Genomic DNA, 15,310 nt, shown 5'->3' with positions numbered 1-15,310 from the left:
TTGCATTAAGGATATTGAAAGATAAAAGTTGTAATTTTATGCTAATTGAAGGCTGTAGTTCTGGAGAGGGCTATGCCGACACCAAGAGAGTTGTGTCTATTTATAATTTACTTTCATTTATGCAATGTGGGGAGTTGGAATCTTCCCCTCATGAAAAAAAAATGAAATTGAATAGCTAACTACCTTGTCACTCGCGTGATGGATAATGTATTATTATTATTCTTCATTACTTGAGATTTTTAGGAAATTAGCAAGAGAACATCTAATTTGATTGTTGAACCAAACAATGAACTCTCTTGAACATTTATGCAAAGGTTACCTGAACTTTCTAAAAAATTGTTGAACCAAACAATGACAATACAAATGAGCATTCTGCAGGTAGCAGAGATTGAAGACGATCATTGATTGACAGTCGTTTTTGTCCCTTTGGATTAAATAAATAAATAAATTAGTTTTTATCCTCGGCAATTTTGATCAAGTAATTAATAGATTGATGTGAAATAAATATAATGGAATAAATAATAATTGGAGAAAAAATTTAACAGATAAAAAAAATAAATATTATGGGGTCCTTTAATCGCATCCCATGACGCTCAATTAAATGACTTTAACAATGTCTCTTCTATCTTTATTGAACAATGTGACAAAATAAATATAATTGAAATAATAATTGGATAAAAGACCTAACAAATAAAAGGAGAAAGACTAAAAGGGCCAATGAGGTTGAAGTCAATCGAAATTGCTTATACTTTCTTGGTGCTGAAATAAATATATAAATGGAGGTTGAAGAAAATACGGGAGAAGAGTTAACACTCCTTAGATTCGCAAAATAAAAGAAAGAGGAATTTATAAAGTTTGAGTGGTAATACTAATATGGCTGTTGATAATGGTTTGGTTTTGTTGCATATCATTATGTTACTCTGCACGGTCGAAGCAGCAGCGGAGGCATTAGCGTGTCCAGATCGATGCGGGGATGTCGAGATCCAATACCCTTTCGGAATCGGAGCAGGGTGCTACTTTGATGAGAGCTTTGAAGTAGTCTGTGATAACTCTTCCGGCACTCCAAAAGCTATTCTTCAAAGAATCGGCCAAGAAATTTCCTCATATGTATCTTACGGCAGCAGATTTCCCTATATCTTGGTCAATATTTCTGCAATTTCCTTGAATGCTAAAGGCATTAACCTGAAAGGCACTCCATTTTCCTTTTCACAAAGGAAAAATAAGTTCCTGGCCATAGGTTGTGACAACTATGCCAGCAACCAGCAGAATGATTCAATTTCAAGTAATTCAACTATCACTGATGCTGGCGGTGGGTGCATATCTATTTGTACATGCAATCCTTCTGGAGATAGTGGCTGCTGTGATGTGTTATGTAACATTCCTCAAAATAGTAGTACTAAAGTTCTCGATGCGAATACAGCGTACGTTTATTCTCAAAGTATTCCACAGGGATGCACCTCTTTTTCTCTGGTTTACCCATATTGGACTTTCTTCAACTATCTGGAAACTCCCAGTGGTTTGAAGGATGAAAAAAAGATTCCTGCCCTGTTGGAGTGGGGAAAATATAAAGGCGACTGTTATGAAGGTTATAATTCACAAACTAAAGTGTGTAACAAGGACGATCGTTGTTTAATACAATTAAGCTCAGGTCATTTCTGTCGTTGTGATTACAGCAGAAGTAGCGGCTACCAAGACGACTTATGTGAAGGTACAGACTTAAACCCTTTTGGACATGAGTGCAGACAGAATTTCTTGGCGCAGTTGAATTTGATCTTCCATTTTCTTTGGCTTTGTGTAGGTTACTTGATCTGCAATACCACAAGCGGACACAATTGCTCCAAATGTCCTGATGGTTATTATTATGACCCGGTTTTCGATGAGTCTGTCCAAGAACCGGGATGCTCCCCAACGAGAACTAGGGATTCATTTCTCCGCAAAAAAACTCGGGTCAAATATGTTGTTATAGGTATATATTTCTACCCCTGTTATTTAAGAAAATTTCCCAACTTGACTAAAAATAATTAAAATAGAACATTAATCTGGCAGAATCAGCACCCGAATTCGTTTTCTAATATGACTTATGCACGTGAACTTTTATAAATATTTCTTGTATATTGCTAACCAAACAATAAGACGGTGGATTCAATCTTTTGCCACTTTCTTATAGAAAACCGACTAAAAATGATAGTATCAAAATGAAAATTATACTAGAAATTACACACTGTTAGGATTTTTTATTATTTATATAAAAGAGATATAAAGTCTAGTACGGTAGAGTCATGATACAATCACAAATATTTTTATACACAAAAAATACTGAAGGATCTCATGGTTAATTTTTATGTTTTATATTTTTAATCAACCAATCATATCTTGTCACCTCAGTTTGTACAATGTTACATTATTTATAAAGTGTTTGTGGCTCTATAATTATTCTATGAGATATTTTTCTCCCTTAGAACTTGTTCACATTTTATCCACGGTGTTAAAATACAACAACAGAATAAATACACTGCTAGAAGATAAATGCGACATTTTCCCAAACAATTGTTTATCTACGAGTTTTGCAAATTAAAACTAGTTAAATATTTATCTATAAAAAATGTGATTTACATTTCAACAATGTTTTTTTCCTAATCACTGTTTGAACATCAAGGATGAAATGGGGTAGTGTGTGGATTTAAACGTAGCGAAATAAATTTGAAGAGGGACCACTTTCCCCAGATTATATTTGGAAACATTTCTTCTTTTATCATTTTCTGCTTTGTCATTTCGATACTAAGATTGTCTATGAGTGGTGCAGGTTGCACTAGTGGTGGGCTTGGAATGTTTCTACTCATTGGAGCATGGTGGCTGCTCAAGTTTGTCAAAAGAAGAAGGGAAATCAAGCTCAAGCAAAAATTCTTCAAGAGGAATGGGGGCTTATTACTGAAACAAGAGTTGGCTTCCACTGACGGTACTGTTGAGAAAACAAAATTGTTCACTTCGAAGGAATTGGAAAAAGCCACCGATTACTTCAACTTGAATCGAATCCTTGGTCAAGGAGGTCAAGGTACTGTCTACAAAGGAATGTTAGCAGATGGAAAAATTGTGGCTGTTAAAAAGTCTAAAGTAATTGATGAGAGTAAGGTGGAGGAATTTATCAATGAGGTGGTTATTTTATCTCAAATTAACCACAGAAATGTTGTTAAGCTGCTAGGTTGTTGCCTGGAGACAGAAGTTCCTTTATTAGTGTATGAGTTCATTCCCAACGGAACTCTCTTTCAATACATACACGATCAAAATGAGGATTTTCCAATCACTTGGGAAATGCGATTGCGAATTGCCATCGAAATTTCAGGTGCTCTATCCTATCTGCATTCGGCTGCTTCTATACCTATTTATCATCGAGACATTAAGTCTACAAATATACTTTTGGATGATAAATATCGTGCCAAAGTTTCAGATTTTGGGGCTTCAAGGTCTATGGCAGTTGATCAAACACATATGACTACTCAAGTCCACGGCACCGTTGGATACCTAGATCCTGAGTATTTTCGATCGAGTCAATTTACTGATAAAAGTGACGTTTATAGCTTTGGAGTAGTTCTTGCTGAGCTCTTGACTGGGGAAAAACCAATTCGTTTTACCACCTTGGAAGAAGACAAAAGTTTAGCAGCATATTTTCTATGTGCAATGAAAGAGGAAAGATTATTTGAAATCCTTGGTGCTCAAGTCATGAAAGAGGGTGGCGAGGATGAGATAATAACAGTTGCTAAACTTACAAAGAGATGCTTGAACCTTAATGGGAAAAAGAGGCCTACAATGAGAGAAGTGGCAAGTGAATTAGCAGGAATTAAGGCAGGGAATGGAGCTTCAAATGTAATGGAAGAAGGTCTTGAAGAGATTGATTGTGCTCTTGGTGACATACATATAGGTGCAAATTCTGAAACTGATGGATCCATTGACGAATCCTTTTTGGATAGTGTTACTGTTTCAGTGGATGTTGATCCGCTAATTTCAAACAATTGGTGAAGGGATTTGATACTATGCACCTAATATTTCAAGTTTTATGTTTGAAATTTTAAATCTTGTATTGAGAACTTTCAGATTTTGTGTTTGTGACTCTGATTTTATGTGCATATATGTTAGTGAACTCAATGTAGGAGGCCTCTAAGTGTGTTTATAAGTTTCCAATTTCCATGTCAATGACTGTAACATTAATTTAGTGGATGTATGTTGGTCATGCCCGATAATTATGAAATAAATTGAAGTATATTTTCCATATGTTTCTTGAATTATGCATTTAAAAAATAAAATTGTGAGACTTCCAGAATATATTCTAGTTATTGTATCCTTCAAATTTTTTTTTCTTCGGAAGCCATATGCTCATAAATAGTTAAAAAGAAAAATCTCTACATTATAGTATTTACCTGGTCTAAGATCCTGGATAATTTCTACTGTATATAAACATATTTAAACAAGTTTTCCAAGTAATTTTGATCTTCTTTTATAAATTGAGTGTCTCAACATCGTTAGATAAATGAAAAGCGCCTGTCTAGGAACCAAAAATCTTACTCAAGTGGCAAGAATGCACGGTCTTAAACCGGCCAGCATCAAGCCTCTTATTGATCAACCCCGTTTGAAAATTATTCATATCAGACGCTGGAAAATTTAGCTCTATCTCATCAACTTTGCACCGAAACAAAAAATAATATGCGAGAACTTGAATGAATGCTCACGAACTTGGTGATGGCTCCAGAAGCCTACAACTTATATAGCTCGGCAGATAGGATTAAGCTTCAATAATTTGGGTTTCGATGCGGAGAATGACGAAGCAGAAAATGATAAAAGAACAAAACTTTTAAATAGATAACATGTTATTGATAAAAAGTTATCTATACTATGCTCTAAATCCTTTTATTTGTTTATTTTTTTTAAGAACCTTTTCCGTTAATCAGTGGTTTGTTTTGACGGCCAAAACGTATTTCATCCACTGTCCATTAACGGTCAAGTAAACACATAATTTCATGTTCATTTATTAGCCATGAAAGCTACGGAAGCCAGTTAGTTAGGTTGAAGTTGGACGAAAGTTCCCGACATGTTCGTTAGGTAGCCATGAAAGCCAACGTGTTTCATCTTATCGACAGATCTTTGTCTTACTTGTGGACGTCAATCCACAAGTCCACACCCTTATATTCCACTCCCGCCAGCGCATAACACACGTCCTCCATTACAGTCAACTTGCGCGGCAACTTTCGTCTGTTGAAAATTCAAGTTACACAGACAAGATTCCTATTTCCACTTTCCAGTGCGAAATCTTTCCATCCGACAAAAGTGAATAAAATGCACAGTTTCGTCAACATTAAATGAATGTAACTCGCTGATTTTTATTTGCTCTTTGCTCTAGAGAAAAGATCAAAAGGAGTCAAAAAGATACAACAAATTAAAGTACACTTTTGCATAGTCTTCCGAATCAGAAATGAATTCAGAAACGTGAGCGTTCATGAAATTTGTATGTAGAGTTCTCTTGTTTCTTTGAATTTTTACCCATTTATTGAATTTCTTTTCTTCACCTACACTTTCGTTAGTTAATGGAATGAAATTTTGAGGAATTTGTTAAATATTTGATCTTGGCTAAAAGTTTGTCATTGATAAAACTCCCTCTTGATTTCAACTAGTAAATTTATGCAAAATTTATTTACAGCATTGAGCAACGTATTCTCTTTTCATTGGAGCTTTCCTAAAAAGTCCATGCAAGAACTGTATCCATTAAAAATATAATTTTATCATCCGTTTGTTTCTTAAATTTTAAAGGTATTGTTTCACACATGAAATATTAGGGGAAAAAACTACTTAATTTGAAAAGAAAATTAAAGGATAGATAGGGGTGACAATTTGGTTCAAGATGTATTATTTGATTCTATTTAAATCAAATTAAGCATGTTTAAGTTTGAAAAAATTAATTCGTTTAATAAATGGTTGAATTGGATTTAATTTACAAAATAAATTAATCGAATCTAAGTTTGAGGTCACTCATTCATTTATCATTTAGGATTCGTTTAATAAACAATTAAAAAATGAATCGAGTATGAACCTATTCATTTATTATCCATTTGATTAAATTACTTATTTACCATTAATTGTTTATGCATAAATTTAAAAATTTAGAGGATAGTTTTGTAATTATAAGTTATAATAATAAGATAAAAATAAATAATTTTTAATAAATGTATTATACAAATTGTAAATGAATCTAAATTCGATTTAATTCATTAAATTTTATAGAGTAAATGAATTAAATAAATATTCATTCAATAAACAAATCGAATTCATACCCATTGAATTAAGACTCTATTCGTTTACTATTCAATTCATTTGTTCATTTTTCAAACCCCTAGATTTGAGAATAAAGCTGTAATGGATAAAGCGCCAAAAGGAGAGATGGAGGAAAGGATGAAAAATCAGTTAAATAAAAAATAGGAGTAATCACAATAATTTAGTAGTTTAATTAGAGTATTTTAGGTATTAATGTGGGTTTATAAATTATAATTTTAGCACTTTATTTATTGAATAAGTAATATATGCATTTCATATTTAACCAAGAAACCAAACTAAAAGATAGAAAAAATAGGAACTACGAAATTCACTGCAGTAAAATATGCGTTTTATTTATTTTTTCAGTCTGATGTTCATTTGATTACTTAGATTACTGTGAGATCTCTCATCATACGTTTATTCTCGGAGCATTTCACAGGAATGCAGGTCTGTTTCTGCGGTTTACCAACCTTGGCTTTTCTCAAACTACCTGGCAACTTCAAAAGTTTTGACGAGTAGAGAAGATGTTCCTGCCCGGTTGGAGTGGGGGAAATTAATAGGTAGTTGTAATGAAAGAATATAATTCTGATACTACTAGTTGTAATTTGGACGGTGACTGTGTGGTTCAAATGGGCTCAGGTTATTTTTTGTCTTTGTCTTCATAGAAGACCATCATGTGGTGCTTACCCAGACATATGTGAAGGTACTAACTAATTCTATTGTTTTTTTTTTTTTAAGATACAGGGGGTGAGTATAGTCCAAATCGATTTTTCAGTGTCCTATTCCGCCAGGATTTGAATTTTGAGTGGCCAACCAAATAAAGCTCCTTGACTCTGACCAAGATCTGTGACACTACTCAAGTTCGAAAACTCTGAATTCACTAAGATTGGGCAAAAAATCTTGTGATAAATTTATCATTATAGGTACCCATATCATATCTTCTCTGTTTTTTTCCATCACTAAGTGTGTTTCAGATTGCTGTGCTTCCGCATAATTTTTAATTTTTTAAAGCACAATAGCTTAAGTTATTCATAAACAACCAACTCTTAACAGGAAGCTAATGCAAACCATTCAATCATACACTCGGTAGTTGTTTACAATTGATAGCCAGTGAACTCAATTCTTGGTTGTTGTAAAGTGAAATTACTGCCACCCAAAAATCAAAAAGTAGAAAGCAGACTCTCTAATAATTTATAAATCCAGTTTTGAATTAAATTACATATACAATCTACAATATTCTTGACCTTGTCCTCTGGTCGAAACTCGATAGACTTTGAAGCGCTTAAGGGTAAGATTGCATTCCTGGTGGGCTTGGAATGTTGTGTCTAGTCACTGGGGCATGGTTGCTGTTCAAGTGTGTCAAAAGAAAGAAAACCGAGCTCAAAAAAAATTCTTCAAGAAAAATGGTGGGTAATTGCTGCAACAAGAGTTTTCTTCCACCGAAGGTGATATTGACAAAACAAAATTTTTTTACTTCCAAGGAATTAGAAAAGATGACTAATAGCTTTAACATGAACCGAATCCTCGGCCAAAGAGGCCCAGGCACTACTAACCAATACTAGCAGAAGGAAAAATCATGGCTGTTAAAAATTCTAAAATGGTCGATGAGAGTAAGGCGGAGGTATTTATCAACGAGGTGGTAATTTTATCTCAAATTAACCAAAGAAATATTACTAGGTTGCGCCTTGGAGATCCAAATTCCTCTTTTAGTGTACAAGTTCATTTCCAATGGAATGCTCTTTAAATACATAATCATCATCATCAAACTGAGGAATTTCCAATCACATGGGAAATGTGGTGGCGCATTGTTGTTGAAGTTTCAATCTCTTTGTTCTATCTGCATTCAACTGCTTCCATACCTATTTATCATCGAGATATCAAGTCTAAAAGCATAATTTTGGATAATAAATATTGCGCTAAAGTTTTAGATTTAAGGGCATCGTGATCAACAACAGTTGATCAAACACACGACTACTCAAGTCCATGGCACCTTTGGATACTTGGATCATAAGTATTTTGGATTGAGTCAATTTAATGAGAAAAGTGTTGTTTATAGCTTTGGAGTAATTCTTGCTGAGCTAAAGACGAATTCGTTTTACTAACTTTGAAGAAGACAAAAGTTAGCAGCATATTATCTATGTGCAGTGAAAGAGGATCATTTGTTTGAAATCCTTGGTGGTCATTTCCTGAAGAAAGGTAGCCAAAATGAGATTGTAACAATTGCTAAACTTGCAAAACGATGCTTGAATCTTAATGGAAAAAAAGCGACCCACAATGAGAGAAGTGGCCTTGGAGTTAGCTGGAATTAGAGTATGCGATCATGGATCTTCAAATATGGTTCAAGAAACGTCTCGAAGAGATTGATTATGGGGATGATGACATTATTGCAAATTCTGAAACAAATGGATGTTTCACTGGATTTTTTTGAATGGCAGTGTCGCTGTTTCCGTAGATGATGATCCTCTACTTTCAAACACATGGTGAAGGAATTCATTACTAGTGCACGTGAAATTTCAAGTTTTATGTTTGAGTAGTAAATAATGATGAAGGCTTATTCATTCAGTGCATGTATGATTTTGTTTTCTGTTCTAGTATTTGGGACGTGGTCCTGATGAAGTTCATGTTTTAAAACTGTGGAGCCTCATGAGGCTTACACAAATCAGTTATATAAGTTGGTTGGTCGGCCTTCTGAGGTCTTATATAAATCAGTCATATGTTGGGACTTAGCTATGGTACCAGCCATACCACAGCTGCACCTAACCATTGAATCCAGCTATTTAGCCATTGGATATCTCACCATAGCTGGATCCAATGGCTAGTTGCAGCTGTTGTAACACCCCAAATTTAACACGTGCGGAGCACGTGAAAAAAGAGGTTACTCACAAATCATAATCTTTACTCATAAGTTTCAAACTGAAATAGCTCCAATTCTTATTCAAATAAATCCACATAATCAAACATTTAATACTAAATAATCCCTCCCGAGGACATAAAAACAATAACAAAAGTCTCAAACTCCAAATTACACGTTCATAATAGAAATAACTAAATAGAAACACGAGCCTATTCCTCCTCTTATTCAAATGGCAAAGGAAATGGAAAATTTCTAACTCCAAAGCTAAGCGGACCTCTCAAAAGAAACTTAATCTGCAAAAAGTAATGACGAGGGGTGAGCCGTCAACTCGGTAAGTAATGCCATTTCTAACATACTAGGCCTATCGATACAAAAATATTGCAAGCCTTATTTTGTTTAAAACGATATATCATGATAACATAACATAAATTCTTAATAATTTAAAATATCCAAAAGCATATTTACTTACGAAGTAAATCATATAATACGTATATAGAAAACAAAATGTTAGCTCTTGTCACATAGTGTCACCTATAGTCCCGGTGACCTAGCCAGAAACAGAATCAGAATATCGTGTGCACACTCAAACAGAAACCCAGTACTGGTCCAGACAGATATATCGTATATTACGATCAGAATCAGAATTAGAATAACTATGGACAATGAGCCAAAACATTAAGAATCTCATACAATCATCAATAATTGAAATCAAAAATGGGAATAAAATATTCGTATCAGATTCATAAAAGTCCATATCAATAATTTAGGCTTGCATAACATTTTAAAGATAAAATCATAAAAGGTTGTCATGTCATAAAATCATTTACATATTAAAAAGAATTTATAAAATACTTTGCTAAAAAGAATTTAGGTTTGAAAACATTTACATAAAACTAATTTTGTTATCAAAATCAATTAATCCTTTAAGTAGTATAAAAACATTTATACTTATAATAATAATATCAAAATACTTATATATATCCAGTACATTAGGAATAAAATTACTTACCTCGACAAATGAATTTGAATTAACACACCTCTAAGCTTCTAAGAGCCTCAATCACCTTCAATACCTTAAACAAATACAAGATATAGCAATTAATAACTTATTCTAAGAATCTGATTTTCTAATTCATACCCGTACAGGTCTGATTCTCAGAATTTTAACTCTTAATCTAAAACTTAGAATGATATAATATTCTATGGAACTATTCTGGACATCCATGAGTACCCCATGTACAAGAGGATCCGATATCAAAAACATTTAAAAAACTATTTACTTCTCAGCAAATTCGAAACTGTTTTCACATAATCTAAACCAAACAGAACGGGTTCCGTGATTTTTATAAAATAAAATACTAATCATAAAATTATGAAATTAAAACTGGGAATCCCAGACACATATATTAACCTACATATAAAATTTCAGAATTTTCTGAGTTCATTTGGTGGTAAAAATAGTCTTGTGAATCCGATCGCAATGCTGGAATCGCAGTTTTCCAGTGCAGTGGTTTCTATTTCGAAAATACATATAAAATTGAAAACGAAGTCGAATTTAATGAAATAAAATTTACTCAAGAAGCCCTACATGTCTAGTTTCCAAAAATATAAATTTTATAATAAAATTCGTTCAAAAAATATAGGTTTAAATTCGAGATACTCATGCTGTCCAGAATTATCCAGTGCTTAATACGTCAAGGATTGATTAACTAAACTCATAATAAATCAACACCCCAAACAACACCTAAATACATTCTAAATCTTGCATTATGATCTATAACCATCTAGAATCGCCAATATAAACCATAGATAGAGTGATTAGAAATCTGTTGAGAATATGGATAATAACTTTCCCGTCGCTTTGATTCTCTCCTAAACAAAGGTTTGAATCCTAAGATTTGGGTAGGAGCATAAAGAGCAGCAGAGAAGAAGAATAAATGTTGTGAACTTAGGGTTATGGAAGGGGAAAAAGTATGCATTTATAGGGAGTCTTAAGAAACCCTATTTAATTAGGAAAAATAACCCTTTTTCAAAATTATCTCATAAATAACCTCTATTTATAATTAGTATCCCTTTCTTAATAAGGGTTATAGGCCATCCATAATTCTTAATGAAAGCCCAATTTCCATAATTTAATATTATGGAAATTTGTGGCGTTACAGCTGTGGTATGGTACCACAGTTGCATCATAGTTGGATCCCATATGTTGGCAATTCAGGCTACTTTCTAATTATTGGATGAGAATTAGATCACTACTACACTTATAAATGAGAGGAGTGGGACAATTGGCACCCCTCAATAACTCTTATCCTTTTTTTTTTAAAGCACATGCAGCGAGAATTAAAATAACATAATCACTAATATCACCCACACGTTAATTCCATAAATGACCTTACCCATTTCTTCCCAACGAAGGCCTAAAAAATTTTTATGGAAAGATAACATGACCGCAAAATTATCCAATTTAGTGTATTATTATAGATCTTCGATCAGAAGAAAGGAACTACAGACTCTCCCATGGCGAATAAACAAGCTTTCTAAAAGAAGCTACCATGATTTGGATAACAATATAACTAATGGTGAAGTTAGAACTGCAGCTGCAATCAAGCTTTAAACCCTTTAAATTATTACATTTCTTAAGAAATAATTAAGAATTTTTTCCTTTCGTTGATAGTCGCTAAACTGATCATTGAATGATTTGTATAGATTTTAAACCTAAAAGTGCAAGTTAACACTTGTGAAACTCAACAGTCAAGTGCGTATATAGAATAGAAAAAATTTCTTTTGAACTTCCCAATAAAACTAAAACTTAAATGATTTATTTATTCTAAAGTTATTTGTATACACGATCCTCAATTTAACATTTTAAATAAAGAATTCATTGTAGGTTTGCAGCAAAAATGCAAACAAGAAGCAATGGTAACTATAAATGCAGAGTGAGAGAAAAAGAAAGAGAGAAATCTGCAGTCTCAGTTGAGAAAAGACTGGTTTTTTTGTCATTTTATTAGAGGTTAAAATTGTAAACACATAGGAGGGGTTTTGAAAGAGCTTTGAAGGTGTCCTAATAGCATCACTCAAATGAGAGACTGTGTTGGACTATTACAAAATTGGGTCACGATTGGGTCGAATGTATGAGATCATATCATATCTGGATCAAATGAATCGTGGAGATGGGCCTATTTGAGATTTTTGGGTGAATAATTGAATTTCGGCCCATCTTTTAACATAAAAAATCTGCGCTATTGCTTGTGCAAGCGTCTAGTTTCTACACTTTTGGTTCTTTCGTTCAAGGTGGCTGACCATTTTCCACTAACAAAAAATTAAAATTACATATAAAATACACGTAAACTTATGCCAACATACAAATCTAAATTATAAGGAGAGGTTTTGTTTGGTATTGAGATTAAGCAGTTGTAGTTTAAAAAAATCATAACACTAAAATATTTAGTAAATACTAGTTATTGTACTTAAAACTTAAGTTGATTTGATTTATCATTTTTACTATACACTATTAATTTTTATTTTATAACTAAAACTTCTTTCTATAATAGCAGTTGTTTTTTTCATTAGACTAAAGAAGAAGAAGATTATCAATTTTATATGATTGGTTTATTATCAATTTTATATGATTGTTTGACAAAACAAGAAGAATTCAAACCTTAAATTTCACTAGTATTAGATGTAACAATATTAATTTAAAATTATATAGATGATTAGGCTTATTTGAAATTTATTTTGTTTTTACTGAAAATATAAATTATAAGAAAAGGTATTGGGAAATTATTATCCAAGTACTCAAGTTTTTTTTTTTTTTTTTGGGTGGGGGATGTTCTAAGTAGATACTACTACAGGTATCAAATTGTAATTTTTGCATCACTTAGTTACTTTTTAGGTGTAAACTTTATAAGGGTTTTTTTTTTTAACCCCAAAACAAAAATTCAAACGGGGTTGATCTTAACATGAGCTTTTAACAATAACTCGACTTAAGGCACAAACACATATTCGCAATTCATTCAATAAAGATCAAAAGAGTAAAAAAGAAACAACAAAGTAAATAAAATCGGACAAATAAAACGAGTAGCGATACTTATTATAATAATTAAGATGAAGATTGAGGTGGAGTCTTGGGTAAGTTTGTACAAGTCTGCTTCATGTTCCAATTAATTGAAAATGAATTCGGTGAACCATGTTTACAGAGAGGCAAATTTTGCTGCAGACACAATTGCAATTATGCTTCCGACCTTTCAATTGGCCTTCACAATCTGAGTAGTCCCCTGGTTTCTGACATTCCTTTTCTTCTTCATGATATGTATGGGGTGGCTCACCCCCGAATAGTGTCCTTGTAGCTCTTTTAACAGAGTCCATATTGAATTAAAAAAAAATGAATTCGGGCACGTGAGGTGTCATGAAATTATTATTATTATTTTTTTCAATTTGATGCATGTACGACCATAAACGTTTTGGACCTAACCCACTAACTTTTAGTTATTTGTCCCTTTGACTAATATTTGAACAATAAAAAAGTTAGAAAGATAGAAATTGTGTTACCGTTTGTATCACAGTAATTTTGTAGCGTACCAAAATAATTAGGCTTGACAATTTCGCCCGACCCTATTTTTGGTTCGATTGACCCGACCCTAATTTTTAGGCCTTTGACCCGAATTTTTGAGGTTAGAGTCGGGTTACAGTCAAACTTTTAAGGCCCAAAAAAATTTCGGGTCAGGGTCGGGCTTAAAGCCGACCCAACCTGACCCTATTAAAAAAAAACTAAATTGTGTGTTTTTATGAATTATGAGTTTTTATTTGTATAAGACATGAGTTTTTTTATTTTTATAAGACATTTTTTTTAATGTTGGGTTGTGGAACTAAATTGTGTGTTTTTATTTGTATAAGACATGAGTTTTTTTATTTTTTATTTTTTATTTTTTATGTTGGGTTGTTAAATTGAATTGTGTATGGCTAAAATGGTTGTGGAATTACATTGTGTGTTTTTCATGTTGGATTTTGAAATTGATTTGTGTGTGGGGTTGAAATAGTTGTGGAAAGTGGAATTGAATTGTGTTTGAAATGGTTGAGGAATTGCAGAATTGGTTCAAATGGCGGTGGAAAATAGGAGGGTTAACTATTTCAGTAGGGTCGGGTTGGGACCGACTCGATGTTGACCCGATTTGGGTCGGGCTAGGCCTGACCCTAACTAAATAGTGTTCGGGTTTTTTTAGGGTTGGGTTTCAATTTTTTTTTTATCGGGTCGGGTAAGGCTTGGCCAAGCCCGAGCCCAACCCGACCTTTTGCCATTCTTAAAAATAACAACTTATTCATGCATAATGCTTTCGTTTCTGTCCATGCAATGTCATCGTCATCTTGTATTCTTATTATTCAAATATCATTTTTCTATTTTAAGTCAGAAGTTGGCTACCTCCCCATTTGGCCTTATAACAGTTTGGTGCCATAAAAATTAAAATATAATATTTTAATCTCGATTATTAGTTAGCAGTTGATTTCAAAAGTTTGACTCTCTGTTGACTTTTGAAAAGACAATATTTCCTTCTAACCGCAAGATCACGTGGTCAAATTCTTAATGGCCATTTTTATCAACATTTGTTTATCATTGGTGAGCCACCAAAAATTTTAAATTATCATTTGTCAATTGAGAGGTGTGGATAGTGAGAAAGTGGGCATAGACGCGAAGTGCTTTTCTTGCACTTTAAAGCATTGCAAAGACTTTCCAGGAACTGAAATATATGTTTCAAATTGAGGTTAACGAAAATGGAAGAACATTTAATTAATACACTATTATTTTTGCAAAATAAAAGTTAAGTGAATATAGTGATCGTGGCTCTTGATTGTAGCCCTATTTTGTTGCAGATCATGTTGTTAATCTAGACAATCAAACATAGGTGCCTCTCTATTTGTACATGTGATCCTACTGTGATTTCTCATGTAACATTCTTCAAAATAATGAAATATACAGTGTGCTAAACGCACCCTAAATGCTTCAGGTTGCATTATTGTGGGCTTGGAATGTTGTTACTAGTGACAAAAACATTGTGGTTGTGAAAATTTGTGAAAAGAAGAAGGGAAATCAAACTCAACTAAAAAGTTCTTTAAGAGAAATGATGGTTTGTTAGTGTAACTATAGTTGTCTTCCAGTAAAGGTAA

General features: G+C 33.0%; 1 protein-coding gene across 1 annotated transcript; it reads left to right on the top strand.

The window, feature by feature from the left end:
• Nucleotides 1-763: 763 nt before the first annotated feature.
• LOC102630580 (wall-associated receptor kinase-like 10) lies at nucleotides 764-4,257 on the top strand. Its single transcript, XM_006465369.4, has 3 exons — nucleotides 764-1,708; nucleotides 1,799-1,966; nucleotides 2,804-4,257. Exons 1-3 carry the CDS (start codon nucleotides 874-876, stop codon nucleotides 4,012-4,014), a joined length of 2,214 nt encoding a protein of 737 aa, XP_006465432.2. The 5' UTR covers nucleotides 764-873; the 3' UTR covers nucleotides 4,015-4,257.
• Nucleotides 4,258-15,310: the final 11,053 nt, after the last annotated feature.

This window comes from Citrus sinensis, chromosome 7, assembly GCF_022201045.2.
Source record: "Citrus sinensis cultivar Valencia sweet orange chromosome 7, DVS_A1.0, whole genome shotgun sequence".
Lineage (NCBI taxonomy): Eukaryota > Viridiplantae > Streptophyta > Magnoliopsida > Sapindales > Rutaceae > Citrus > Citrus sinensis.
The sequence above is the reverse complement of the archived record's forward strand: the minus strand, read 5'-3'. Positions and strand labels throughout refer to the sequence as shown.